The 15213-nt window shown below is 38.5% G+C and overlaps 1 protein-coding gene across 12 annotated transcripts in view; it reads left to right on the forward strand.

The window, feature by feature from the left end:
- dennd1a (DENN/MADD domain containing 1A) overlaps positions 1 to 13962 on the forward strand; it is a 46270-nt gene extending 32308 nt beyond the window's left edge. For 2 of the 12 annotated variants that reach the window (XR_012397154.1, XR_012397155.1), the window contains 5 exons: positions 2809 to 2879; positions 4667 to 4795; positions 9573 to 9646; positions 9706 to 9855; positions 10187 to 12718. Coding sequence is in view for 4 of the 12 variants with exons in the window: in XM_005161496.5 (XP_005161553.1) it covers positions 2809 to 2879; positions 4667 to 4795; positions 9573 to 9855; positions 10187 to 11176 (1473 nt within the window). In the remaining 8 variants the exon portion in view is untranslated. Of the gene's footprint in view, positions 1 to 2808; positions 2880 to 4666; positions 5237 to 7864; positions 8154 to 9572; positions 9856 to 10186 lie in introns of those variants that run through there. The other 10 variants (XR_012397152.1, XR_012397153.1, XR_012397156.1 and 7 more) reach the window with 6 other exon arrangements.
- The last annotated feature ends 1251 nt before the right edge of the window (positions 13963 to 15213 follow it).

Below are 15213 nucleotides of genomic sequence, written 5' to 3' on the forward strand. Positions count from 1 at the left end.
CTCTGGTTTCAGTCTCTTCTGGGCTTAAGTCAAGTTTAATTGTCTGTTTTTATATGTACATTTGGTTTAGGGTTGTCACGATTCTGGAATTCGATACCAGTCGATTAGTGAAATTTTAAAAACAACTATTTTCCGCTAACATTTGAGCTCTGTTGAACACGTTCTTAAACAGAGCTGATTTGCCATTGTGTTCACATGCTCAACAGGATTGACTGTAATTGGCCGTGAAGGTCATCAGTTTACCAAACTCACCACTGTTTACTAATCACAACCACAGATACAGGGACACTGGAGCGTTTTAAAGTCACGTTGATCAGCTGGTTTGTCTATAAGCTGAAATTTGAGCGAGCTTTAAAACACTCCAGTGTCCCTGTATCTGCGGTTACAGAGTAAACAGCAGTGAGTTCGGTGAACCGAAGACCTTCAAAGCCAATCACAGTCATTTCTGTTGAGCGCGTGAATACAATGGTTAAAAACGCGCTCAACAGCGCTCAAATGTTTGAATTTTCAAATTTCAGTACCGATTGGTTTTGAATTCCAGTATCGTGACCCTAGTTCGGTCATCTGTACAGTGTGCATAACACAATTTAGCTTTAAATGCGTACAAAACATTTGGAGATAAAAAGCTCAGGATGAATCTATGTAGTGTTCTTAATGTCTAGTGGAGTATAGCTTTAATTGTGTACTTTTACTACATAGTTTTTTTGCCTCTGAGTGCTTATTTTTGTTTTTGTGCGTTTCCGAAAACCATTGTCAGCCAACTAAAGTTGCAAGTCCTGTCGTTACAAACATAGTTTGTTGATTTGGCGTTTCCATCGTTCCAACGAACATTTGCAAGCTGTGTCGCAAACTTGTACGCTTGCAACTACACCTCTAGAGTTGTAGTTAGTAGCATAGTCCCTGGTTGTGTTCTATTCCATTATCCCCCATGCCCTATTCATTCTAACCTTTAAACTTGAAATGATTACAAACATAGTTTGTTACAAACATAGTTAGTTGATTTGGCGTTTTTCCAAATCCGTCGTTCCAAGAAACATTTGCAGAGTGCGTCACGAACTTGTACGCTTGCAACTAGACCTCTAGAGTTGTAGTTAGAGGCATAGTTCCTGGCTGTGTTCTATTTCCAGTTATTTCTTCTATGTTTTATTCCTTTTGAAAGTTCCAATATTTAATTTGAAATGATTTTAAAATAAAAAAACAAACAAACAAAAAAAAAAAAACATTAAGGTCATCTCTCTTATTTGTTATTTGCTTTCAAAGTATTTTTACAGTTCAGTTTTAGTGATCTTCGTATTGACAATTGAACATTTCTGCAGTGGCTTGAATGTGTCAAAGCTGTAAAAGTAAACTTTTCAAAAAATAAATAAACAATATTCTACATAATTCTAATAAATTAATAATAAAAAATACTACTACTACTAAATAATTATTATTAAGCATGATTTTTTTATTTCTTAATAAATAGCCTACTGTAAATTACAACCATTAATCTTTTATTGGCTTTATATATGAGATTAAAATATATGTTAGCTTTTGTAAGTGGTTTAATGTTTTAGAATGGAATATGGAATATTCTCTATAATATTTGTAAAGGAAGCACAGGCCCTATACATTCCATTTACATATATTTCAATTAATATGGAAAACAAGTTTATTTTTTTCTCCAAAACTAGCCTAAAAATGGATTTAAAGAAAAAAATGTGTGTGCGTGTAAAACAATATAGATTGCACAAAAAAGTGTTTTTTCTTTTTCCTCTAAAGAAGTTTTTACTCCACCCACTTTAAAGGATCACTATGGATGTTTTATGTTATAACTAGCGTGGTTCAAACGATGGATCTGCGACAAAGCAGCTACGGTTTTGGGAAACACTCGTCCAGGGTTTCTGCAGGGTCTTAAAAAGTCTGTATTATTAAATGTATTAAATCATAAAAAAAAAAATTTTGGTAGGGCAAATAAAAATCTTTTCAGTCAGGGCCATTTGTCAAATTTCTTAACCTTTAGCCTTTTATGGGCCTAAAATTCATTCATAATGATCTTAAAAATGTCTTAAGTTTAATATGATGAAACCTGCAGATACCCAGTTGTCACTACATCGTTCTTTTCCCAAACAATGCATTGTACTATGGTAGTTCAGACTCGAGTTATGTTGTTATTTGGGAAACGCAGCCCTGGCTAGTTTCTTGACAAATATAACAGTGCAGGTATATATAAATTATTCAAGCAATTGGTTCAGAAAAGCTGATTCATTTAGACAAAAGTCCATGTTTCTGTCTTTATGAATGGGTCACTGAATCATTAACTAATTGATTCATTTAGGAGCAAAACACTGCAGTGTTGCTCTGAGATGCACACATGTTCTGCTCTGGATTTGTTTGAAACTTTTCTTTTACCTAAAGAAAAAGAAGACAGCATGTCTGAAATGTATATCGCTCAATATTACCTTCTTGTTTGTCAGCATCAGTCGTGATCACACTCGCGCAACACTTTTGGTTGTGTGATGTTGCTGATGTTATCATAATAAACAACAAAAACTCTTACAGGGATATTTTTTGCTTGACTTCTAGGGGCTTCTAACAGTTTGGGATGCTTTAAAGGGTGCTTTCCTTTGGCTGCCACTTTCCAGGTCTTACTTCTGTGTTTCTGTTTACATTTGACAGGATCTTGACCTCTAACCTTTGCTTTTCTAGCTGTTGACCTCTGTCCTAACAATGACTACAGTGGCATCTATAAAGATGTAACATATCCAGAATGTCCTTTTAAGACATTAGGATGGTGTTTAAAATATGCATTTGTGTGTGTGTTTGCAGGCTCGACCTCCTCGGCCATTGGTGGCAAAGAGACCTCGCAGTAACATTGGTGTAGAAGGAAGCCCTGAACAGTAAGACTTAAGAAATACTCGACCTTTCTCACACATGCTCTTGCAAAACACAAACAAATAGACAATTTAGTCTTTGTGCTTAAGCTGGTTTTGATTGCACGGCTTAGTGGAATTTTTTACTTAATTTTCCCAGCATTAAATTGTCTGAATTTGTTTTATGACTGCTAAATTTGTCCTTTCAAACAATGAACTGCTAAGAAGCACAAAGAGCTAGGTGTAAGAACTTGCTTTGTTGCAGCTATGCATGTGAAAAAAGTAGCTTGGGTTTCACATAGATGATAATAATACATTAGTTTAAGAGTTTGTACCGACATTTGGCAGAATGTTTAACTTTGTGATAAAACTAGTACGCAGAAACTCGGTGCATCACGGTGCATTGATGATGCTTTCTATATACAGTGTTATATTTTAGGGGGGAGGCTATAACATGCTGTCTGTATAAACACACAGACACACAGCACCACACTGTCTCTCATTCAAACACATACACAAACATAGACAGTACCAAAGAAACAAACACACACACGTGCACACACACACACACACACATACACACACACACACACACACACTTAAGCCCTCGCAACAGGGAGAGCTCGCGCTGAGCGAAGCAGAAAAACTAAAAAAAAACGGGAAAAAAAGCACTTTTCCGACGGTCCCTTACTGAGAGCTCCTCTCTCCCGGCTAAACATATATTGCGAGGGCTTAAACGGAGCAGTGCTGGTAATGTCGAGCGAAAAAAAAGAAAGACAGCTGTGAAACATAACCAGCTTTGTCTTTTTGTAGGAAACACACTTTAGATGTTTTTAGGGTAAGAGATTTTTGAGTTAATGCCGTCTATAACTGAATGTCAGGAAAACAAAATTAACTGAACTGCGCTCATTTCTGGCGCCCCCCTGGATGTACAGCGCCCTTACGCCCTATTCACACGGGGCATCAGCGTCAACGCTTCCCATTCACTTTGAATGGGTGACGTCAGGTGTTGTCGAACTGCATTGTGGATCCGTCGGCGCCGCTTCAGAAGCGTTCCTCGCTGCAGAAGTTGGGACCAGCTCAACTTTTCAAGCGCCGACGGAAGCGTCAGCCAATCAGATCGCTGTATGCAAATACACCAGCTCAGACAGTGGCCTATTGCTGACTGAGTTTCATTGGCTGACGCTTCTATGACGATCGTTTCAGCTCCAACTTCAGACACGCCCTCTGTCAAGCGTTGACGCTGAAGCCCCGTGTGAATAGGGCGTTAGCATATGCCTATGGTGCCTATGCCACGGGCCGGCCCTGAGTTGCCTGAGTGTTGTAAATAATCGCGCTCACCTCCCTCGCGACTAATCGCATAGAAGATAAATGACGTCAGTACATAATAACCGGTTATGATTATTACTGAACCGATACCTTATTGTCCGCATCTGCATCGCGGTGCACCGAAAAAACAATTAATTTTGACACCCCTAATATACATATAATGTTTCAGTTTACGATACTACAGATGCCTTGCTGATTGTACATTATACCCCTAAATACTTTGCATTATCTCTCAAATATCCATCAAATACAAATGGGAACAGTAACAATGTTGTGGTTTGGATTGTGATATTGCATGTCTCACTTGCTCTTTCCTTCTCTCCTTCACTCTTGTGTTCTCTCTCTCTCTTACACTGGGTGTGATCTGTGTGTTTGTGTGTGGCTACACTTAATACTTGGGTCTCTCTGTCTTTGCCAAATTGTGTTTATTCTTTCTTTTATGTTGCTGCTGTGCCTTTCTGTATGCGTGCGTGTTGACGCTGTAGTTACGTGCGTCCAACCCGTCACTATACAGTGTTTCTGTGCGAGGACTCCTCGGGTGATGAGCTGTCTCAGGATGACGACTCCATTGCTGCTTTTCCTGAACACTTCCTGCTTTCTGCTCCTTTTGAATGGTCTCTGTTCAAATAGTTTTCTTTTAATGTCTAGTGTTTCTTTGAAGTCTTCTAGTGAATAATTAATTGCCTTTTTATATGTTTTGCCCCAAAAAGAATTTGGACACATTAAGACCCAATCCCAATTCTGTTTACCCCTAGCCCTACACCTTCCCCTTGGGCCTTGAAACGGAGTGTGAAGGGGAAGGGCTTCAAATTTTACCCCTAAGAAATGGGACAGCACAACAACACCTGCACACATCATCATATGTCATTGCAATCTCTTTTACTTCATTTGAGCTCAACGACGGCGACTGCTCTAGTTATTCCAGTTGTGTTATTTTTTGGTATTTATCTTCAGGAAATCACTGAAGGCAACAATATCTTGTCATCTTAACAATAAAATGTGGAAATAAGCTCATAACTGAACTTTGCATTTACACCATGGCTATATTCATCAATGTAAACACACGAAAACAACATTAGCATTATACCAGACACTGTAATAAGCTAATTTCTGGCCACTAGACTTTTTTCACAGGGTATTCGAGTGTCGTATGTGAAAGTGTGTTGTTGGACAGAGTTATTATTATGGATGCAAAATTTAGTAGGTCCTTTTATCGTATTTTATGACAAAAGATACAAATTTGTGCATCTCCTTACATCTGTGTACAGCTATGCTGCTGTTGTAGATGGTGTATTCTGGGAAATTTTCGTACTCATTGGTTTCTAGTGTGGTCCTGAAAAATCTCCGTTTCAAGGAAGTTTCTTTATGCCTTCAAGCTAAAGAGAATTGGGATACCTCTACCCATTCAAATGAACGGGGAAGGGCTAAGGGGTAGAATTGGGTAGTGGGCCTAAATGCGACATATGGATGTCATTGAACTAGTTTAGTATATATTAAACCAAGTTTACTTTTTGACAGATTGTAGTTGTCAAATAAAGTTGAACATGACTACAGTAAAAGCTATTTGTTAGTATGAACTGGATTAACAATAAAATGGAGTACATCAAGGTTATGGTTCCTACCATTTTCCCAGCATTCTTCTAGACCAAGAGTAACCAACCTTTTTGAAACAGAGAGCGGCTTCTTATGTACCGATTAATGTGAAGGGCTACCAGTTTTATGCACACATCTCAAAAAACAAATTTGCTCAATTTATTTATAATTATATATTATAAGTAATAATGTGAAGGCACTGATCATGTTAATGATTTCTCACAATAGTTGTCAACAATAATTTAACATAATTTAAAGTAGGAAACAGATAAATATCAATATGCAACACTTTATTTCTATAAATTGTTGGAATATCTATCTCTATTCCATACGTGTTCAAGAGAAAAGGTCAGGAGAGGTTTTTCTTCAATGCCAAAAATCGTAACAATTTATTAGATACAAATGAATAATTCGATGACAGAGCTCTGGGTTACATTACCCCAATGCAATACAAGAATTACATTCAAGAGGTTCGCAACTAACATACATTTCCTGACTTCAGCATATATACACCACCTATTTTAACAGGTGGAGTTTTGGTGTAACGTCACTTGTCAGTCATTGTTCAGTCCTCCATTGGCCACACCTTCGACATACTTCCTCTTTTTCTACGAATTCTCTGCCCAACAACAAAGTATACATCTTTCTGTGTTCTGTGTTCAGTTTTAACACCTCTCTTCAGACAGGAAGTGTCTGCAGAGCTGAATTTAATTTTGGACCCGCATCTATCTACTTCTGCAAAAATGCTAATTAGTATGCACAGCACTCACCCACAACATTAGAAGTTCAGTTAATATATGACCCTTACATGACCAATACAAATAATTGTTTGATTAAAAGAAAAGAGACAAAAAATAATAAAAATGGTTCCTATTATTCAATAAAATCTCTGCAGTTATTTACATTTTTAAAATTTTAACTTCTACAATTTTTTCACTAGCCACTAAAATTTTTTAAGAAATCATGCACTACGTTGTTCCATGTTTGTACAGAATATCAATTGTGTAACATAAATCAACTTTCAGATTTTACTGAAATGATCCAAAAATTACCAAATATAAAGCATTTTTAACAGCCGACACCCTTCTAACCATTGTAGTTGCCCCAAGTTGGACATCAGAGGGAGTGTAGATTACATCTGTTCCTGTCTTTAAGCACAGTTTTGGGGTATACACATTTAGGTGTGATTAAAAAATAATAGCTATAAAAAGTTTTTGATGAAGCTTACTGGTAAGTGGCTATGGTGAGCTATTTTTAGAACAGGCCCGCGGACAACTCATGTGATCCTCGCGTGCGATCTGGTGTCCGCAGGCACGATGTTGGTGACCACTGTTTTATACATTGTTCCTGTATGCACCACTAAAAGGTTTGCATTTAGGCAAGGCAAGGCAAGTTTATTTATATAGCACATTTCATACACAGTGGCAATTCAAAGTGCTTTACGTAGACAAGAATAAAAGAAACAAGTAAAATAAAAACAAATGCTAAAAATTAGTTTGCATGAAAACAGGTAAAATGTAATATAAAAGAATGAAGAAGAAGAGAAAAACATAATAGTGCAATCTGTCAGACAGAGCACAGTGCTCATTCAGTAAAGGCACAGCTAAACAGGTGTGTTTTCAGTCTCGATTTGAATGTGCCTAATGTTGGAGCACATCTGATCATTTCTGGAAGCTGATTCCAGCAGCGGGGGGCATAGTGGCTGAAAGCTGATTCACCCTGCTTTGACTGAACCTCTTGGAACTTTAATTAAGAATTGAACAGTGTATTTAGTCTCCATTGGCAAAGTGTTGAACATTTTCTGATTGACAGCAAAGTGGTACAAAACCAGAAATTTTCATATAGTGCTGAGGTCACACTTGGGCCCAATCCCAATTCTACCCCTTAGCCCTTTTCTCTACCCCTATCCCTCTTTTTGTGCCCTCAGGTGAAGGGGTAGGGGTGTCTCAATTCTTTATAACTTGGTTAGAGAAGGTGTAGAAATAAGGGGAAGGGAAAGATAGCCCTTGAAACAGAGATTTTTCAGTACTACACTTGAAACCAAGGGGTATGAAAATTTCCCAGAATACACCATCCTACACTATAGTAAGGAGATGCACAAATTTGTATTTTTTGTCATTAGGATAAATTTTTACAACAAGCATATGTTTTAATATATTCATAACATCTGGTGACTGGGAATTACCTTTTTGAAGTGTGTGGTTAGGGGTGTAACGGTATGAATTTTTCACGGTATGATAATCGTCTAAAACAATACCACGGTTTGACGGTTTCGCGGTATACGGTATGTTACAAATGTTACAAAATAATAGAACAGTGAAGCAAATTTGACTTTTTCCAAATAATATATTTTTAGTTACTATAAACAACACCACTTACAATGAACAAATAAAAAATAAGAAAATAATAAATAATGTGTCAAAGTCCAAATAAAGTCCAAATAAACATGGTGCAAATCCTCAGTAAAAAATAGATATAAATATTTACTATACTATAAATAGTTACATAACGAAACTAGATTCAATATGGAACATCCTTAGGTTTTATGTGCCAGCATGGATATGGTTGTCTATGGATATGGATTTCGATATGGTTGTCTGCAATGCAGACTGACAAACCGCTGCATCTTCATTTGCGTCTTTTGAAAACAGCAAGAGCAGCAGTTCGTCTTTGCTGTGTCACTGTTTTGTCATGTTTCTGTGCTGCTGTGCATGCAAAAGTACTTAGTATGAGAATTATTTCATGCAAAACTTTTTTTTTTGCGTTTTATTTAGCCGCGCAGAAATGTATGCCTTTCTCTCATTCCGTGTTGTTCAAAAAGCTTGGTCCACAAACAAAAGCGAAACCTATGCTTATTGGTTGTGATATAGCGAGTTTGAACCAATCTGGGCATGGAGGAGGGACAATGCATCAATGTATCATGTCTGATTTGTCCGGAGACACAGTGACGAGCGTTTCTTTGTCAAATCAGCGTTGTCAAATGTTGATGACGTAACCGCACTGATTCCGATCTTTATGTTAACATGATACTGTTGCCTTCAGTGATTTCCTGAAGAACAATATAAAAAAATAATGCAACTGGAATAACTACAGCAGTCATGATCGTCAATCTCATATGTAGTAAGCGATCGCGATGACATATGATGACGTGTGCAGGTATTTTAGTGGTGTCTCATGTCGATAGAGGTCAAATTTGAAGCCCTTACCCTTCACAATCTGTTTTAGGGCAAAGGTGTTCAGTAGGTGTACAGAAATAGAATTGGGATTGGCCCTTGGTCGCTCTTGGTCACACAGATTGTTCAGTACAAAATCATAAAGATCAAACATTCATATTTAAGCATGTCGCAGATCCATGTCAGATATCTTGACATATCTAGACTTTTGCTAGACAATTGCAATGCTTCTCCTGTCAACCTCCATGTGTAGTATTAAAGTTATGCATATAATACAGGATTGTGCAGAGTATTTGATCATCAGTTTGTCCAAATGCTTTTTTGGGGCAGCTTTATGCTATTTTATTTGGCTATGCTGCAGCCTGTCAGATTTGTCTTTCATTTTGATTTGAATCCCTCTTAATGCATGCCTAGATTTCATGCATAAAATGCAGCTATTCACATAAAGTGACTTGATTATGTTGATCATATCCGCTTATTTCAGTAGCACTTCATCTAACATGAAAATTACAATGTGTGTCTGTGCTTGTTTGTGCATGTGTTGCGCGTTGCGTGTGCTTGATTGTCTGTTGTTGTGGCGTGGATGTTGTGTGCATACTTGTTTTTGTTTGTGTATGTGACTTAGGCCTCAGCCATACAGGTCTCTGAAAGAGGCAGAGCTTGTGGAAGAAGGTGTGGAGGTTGGGGAGCGATACCAAGGTAACACTGCTCCATCCAGTCCTGTGCTAGACAAATTCTCTGACCTGAGCCTGTTGCAGGATGCCTTCCGTAATCAACAGGGGAAACCAGAATGTCCAGAAATCACAAATACCACAAAACCCACTCACAGCACACACTCCATCCTCACATCTGCAAGAAGTTTGGAGGAGCTTCGAGCAGACCCACAAAATGTCAACTTCAACTACCAGGTTAGGCACTGTAATCCCTGAAAAGTTTTGGGAGCGACAGCTACAATTAAATGCATGAGAGGTTCCCTAGATTCCCAACCCTGTTCCTGAAGATACACCAAGATTAGACATTTTGAAACTCTGTTTGTAAGGACACCTGATTAAACACATCAGCTCATTAGTAGAGACTTCAAGACCTGACTCAATTGGGTTATATGGGAGACATCTAAATGTGTATTGCGTGTGTCTTCAGGATCAGATTTGAGAAACACTTTTCTAAAGAATTATTCTACTCAAATGTGGGGATTTCCCTTCTCTATCCTAAAAACTGTTTCAATTGTTTGTTCTCCAGCGGATGGAACTAAATGCTGGTGAGCGCACACGCACACTTCCCGTGCTTAAAACCACCAACCCATACAGCAAGCTCTGGAGTCAAAGGGAAGACCCATCCACCTTGCTTGGCCGGGAGTCACCATCCTGGGAGAGACCTCTTTCCGTTCCACCCTTAGAACCTTCTGATGTGCGCCCACCCAGCAAGGAGAGTTCAAATTCCTGTGCAGAGAAGACGGAAGGGGCTTGCATTACAATCCCTCGTCCCCAAGGTCGGAAAACACCAGAACCAGGTGCAGTGCTGGCTCCAGCGGTGACCCTGCTGCGCGGGGTTAGGCAGGCCTGTGACAAGGAAGGAGGAGTGTCTGCTGGAGGGCAGGAGTTTCGGCAGGCATTAAATATGTCTCCTCAAGCACAAACTCAGGTGGACCTGTTGAAGACCAATGAGCCAAACGAGGGACAGGAGCAGGACTTACTTAGCTTGTTGGATCCGTTGTGTGGAGCAACAAAGGATGAGGCCACACCATCCCTTTCTAAACCTCCTGTACCTCCTAGACCGAACCCCCCAAACCTTGCCAACTTTCCCCCTCCAGTGTCTATGAACCCTTTTACCCAACCACCGCAGTACCCACCTCAAAGGCACTATAGTCCTGTCGTCCCAGGTAACCCTTTCACCCCAGCCTTCATGAATCCCCCAGGTGCCAACTACTTCCCCGCCTCAGGCAGTCCATACGCAGTATTTAATCAGGCATCCACTGTGGGTGTGACCCCAACTGGAGGGGCGTGGCCCATTGGACGTGTTCTTCCAACCTCCAGCAGTAGTGGATCTCTTTCAACCCTCTTAGACTCATCTTCTCCGGCTACTTTGTCACAGCCTGTGCAAGTCTCCACAGATGCACCCAGTGACCCATTCAGTGACCTTCTTACCATGGCAACTACACCAACAATAATGGCCACGCCCCCCAAAAAGAAGGTGGAGGACTTGCGGAGAAGGTGGGAAACTTTCGACTAGCTCTACCCACAATTTTCCTCTACTGCTGCTACCAACCAGTGAGGGAGTACACATTTATAGCCAGTGGGTATTTAAGACTGCGCCCCCTAGGGGCCTGAAAGCACTGTTGGACATTTCCCCCTCCCCAGAGTGTGTTGTGCTTTTTTTTGCGCCTAGCTCACACACTTAGCCTTATGCACACTGATGCTATTGAAGCATTTCCCATAACAACAGGATGAACCATGTTGCTCCAAAAGTTTTACACTGAAACACTATATTAGTAAGATAACACTGTATTTTCTGTAGCTAGCAGCGTAGTTCCCAAAGGAATCAGACTACAGTACTAAAGATACCATAGAGTAATGTCCCAAATTCTACCATTAGCAATTAGACTGACATTATTGCCATTATGGCGGTACTTGCACATCATTTCAGTGCTGTTTTAATTAGCTTGCTTTTTTTTAACCCTAGGCTCATTAATTCAAACCATTGTACTCTTACATTCACATTCTTGTACAAACCATTGTTAAATTGGCATTCATAATGCACTCGAATACATTTATTGCGCAGACTACATATTCCACTCTAAAATACACATTACATACGACAAGTAGGGATTGTGATATCTGGTGTGTACTTCATATTTGCACTACATAACTTATGACCTACTACAATGCATACTGGACTACATGTTCCCTAGTTCAAGCTATATATACTACTCGCTATATACTACAGAATGTTAGCGCTCAGAACGGGTCAAAGTAACCTGCCCTGTAGCAGAACAAAACACTGCCCCCTTGAGGTCTGGATTGAGATATTTTCCGACAAAAAATTTAAGTAAACTGGTCAAGAGTGTGTTTAGGGGGTTTTAATTTAAAAACGTGTTAAACGCCCTCACTGGTCCCAGCTTTACCTCTGGTTTTACTTGCCTATGTGTCAGTCTGAAAGTATTCGATTTGGTCTTCTGGAACAGGGTTCACAGTAGTTTAGTTGAAATGCTTATCGTCCACTTGCTTTGATTAGACTTGTATTTTGAAATCTCCTTTTATTCCGTGCATCACATGATAGACTTACAGCTTTCATAAAGCGACGGCATCTTTCTTTTTAGCACTACCATTTTCCATCGACTCTGCTACTGCCATGCACTCTGCATTATGGCTTTTTATTCTAATAGAGCTGTTTTGTGCTTTTTAAACATACATACTGCTATAAAGTGTTAAAGTGAATCCTAACAGCTAACGGCTGGTATTCTTGGCATAGACTGTGCCTGTTTATTGGGATTAGTTCAGCACTATACACAACTGGTGTTGCAGGATCTTTGCTTGATGCCATTTTCTTTGCTATATTTCTGTCCGAGACTTGCAAGTAGAAGAACACTGTTTGTGCAGATCTTGACATGGAAATGAATTGTGTACAACCAAACACTCAAATCCAAAAGAAACATGTTTTTTTTGTTGTCCATGTCAGGGAGCATCAGGGAGTGAATTGGTGTCTCTACTCTGGTTTATTGTCGTATTTAAAGATGAAATAATGTTATTTGTGTTATTAAAGTGTTCTTGAACATATGTATACCCCGTAGAGCTGTTAGAAAGATGACATTTCCTATTAGTTTTTCCGTTTAGATCACCTTTCAAAATGGGCCTTAAATGAGTGTGTGTGTGTGTGTGTGTGTGTGTGTGTGTGTGTGTGTGTGTGTGTGTGTGTGTGTGTGTGTGTCAGTTGGTTTTGTATTTCTAGTCTTACAGCATGGGTTGTTATGATGTTTTGGTTACATTTTTGTCTTAACGTTCAAACCGATTTCTGCATTTTTGACATGGGCTGTTAGGTTGGTACAGCAGTCACTTTCTTGGTCAATAATTCATACTGAAATTTTAATAAGAAAACAGAAGCTACTACACTAGCGCAAAATGTCCGCTAACGTTTAGGTTGGATAAACACAAAGCTTCAAATGTTTCACACAAGTATATCAAGTTCTACTTCAAAAACGACAAAGGTAGACTTGGAAGGGTCCTGTAAAGGGTAATATTGAAATTAATCTGTGAAAAGTATCTTTATAATTCTGACTGCATTGGAAAAAGTGTTGTTTTTTTTTGTTTTAAAAGTGTCAGATGAACCGAAGCTGTGATATTGCCCTTGGCAAACATGATACCACTCAACGTTGGATCAAAATATGGACAACCCCAACTGTTGGGTATAAAATATATAAGTTAAATAAGTTAAGAATATATGTTAAATAAATTTTTTTTTTTTTAAATATAACCCAGCAGTTGGGGTTGTCCATAATTGACCCAACATTTGGTTAATACAGCCCAGCGTTGTTTAAAGCAGTGTTTCCCTAACCCTGTCCTTAAAGGCACACTGACAGTACATATTTTGGATGGCTCCCTTATCTGACCCATTAACTGCATGTTTGATTAGGGAGAGGTTAAAACATGTACTGTTGGTGTGCCTTCAGGAACAGGGTTGGTTTAAAGCAAAGGTTGTTCAGTGTAAAGTACATGACATGTATGGGTTGAACAAGCTTTGAAAGTATTGCTAGCATGGATTCAACAAACATTATAGAATCTGCTGTGTTTTGACCACATGCTTTCGGATTTGGTTTCGTCAGTTGGAATAGTAAGCAAGGTGGTGGTATTATCAAAATGATTTTTTTTTTTTTTGTATGTGTAAAAATACAAATTTCTCTTTGAATGTATCCTAATGTGAACTCATATCCTGTTTATTATCATCTTGCACTTTCTGATTTTTATTTGGAGGTTATTATTTGTGTTTGCCATAATTAAAAAGCACAGTATATTCCTGTGAAAGTGGTGAGCTGGAAATTTGTTTTGCTGCCATTTGTATATTATGAAGCCTTGTCATTCTCCCGGTGGTTATAGGAATACCCAATTAACCTTCTGCTTTCCCTTTTGAAGCTAATAAGGGAGTAACTGAAACTGCAGTTCATCGAAATTTAGCAAGGCCTGGCTCCATAATAGAGCACATTTCTATTGACCCCAATGTTAAAATGGCCAACTTTACAGCAGAAAAAAAAGTTTACAGTTTGCATTATATAAGTGAATGGCCATGCCGCTGAACTCGACATATACAGTTGAAGAATTATACATATACAGCCCCTGAATTATTAGACCGCTTGTTTATTTTTTCCCCAATTTCTGTTTAAAGGAGAGAACATTTTTTCAACACATTTCTAAACATAATAGTTTTAATAACTCATTTCTAATAACTGATTCATTTTATCTTTGCCATCACCACAGTAAATAATATTTTACTAGATATTTTTCAAGACACTTCTATACAGTTAATGTGTCATTTAAAGGCTTAACTAAAACTTTAAAATATAGCTTAAAGGGGCTAATAATTTTGTCCCTAAAATAGTGTTTAAAAAATTCAAAACAGCTTTTATTCTAGCCGAAATAAAACAAATGAGACTTTTTGAAGAAGAAAAAATATTATCAGACATACTGTGAAAATTTCCTCGCTCTGTTAAACATCATTTGGGAAATATTTAAAAAAGAAGAAAAAAATTTAAAGGGGGCTAATTATTCTGACTTCAACTGTACATCGTATTTTTGTTTTGTTTTTATGGGGCTTTACACAGTCAGTTGCCTTTTGGAATTATTTCCTACGATTATCAGATAATATGGCATGCTGTGTGCTCTTAATTGTGATTACAAACCATTCAAGTGGCCTCCGTTTCCCAGGTGAGTAAAATTATTCCACATATTATACCATATCTTTAGAACTTGAATGCACTCCAGAATTGATTAGCTGTAGGCTCTAGAACAGTCATCTGAATTGATGTCATACAGTGTTATGGCCTGGATTTCATAATTAGCCTTGCTTTTACTATCATAGGCTATGTATATTGAAGTATTTGCAAGTAACTCATGTTTTCTTTTTATGGCCCAGCCATAGACCTGACCTAAACCCAATTGAGCTTCTCTGGAGAGACCTAAAAATGGCTGTCCACCAACGTTTACCATCCAACCTGACAGAACGGGAGAATATCTGCAAGGAGGAATGCCCAAATCCAGGTGTGAAAAACTTGTTGCATC

This window comes from Danio rerio, chromosome 21 (genome assembly GCF_049306965.1).
Source record: "Danio rerio strain Tuebingen ecotype United States chromosome 21, GRCz12tu, whole genome shotgun sequence".
Lineage (NCBI taxonomy): Eukaryota > Metazoa > Chordata > Actinopteri > Cypriniformes > Danionidae > Danio > Danio rerio.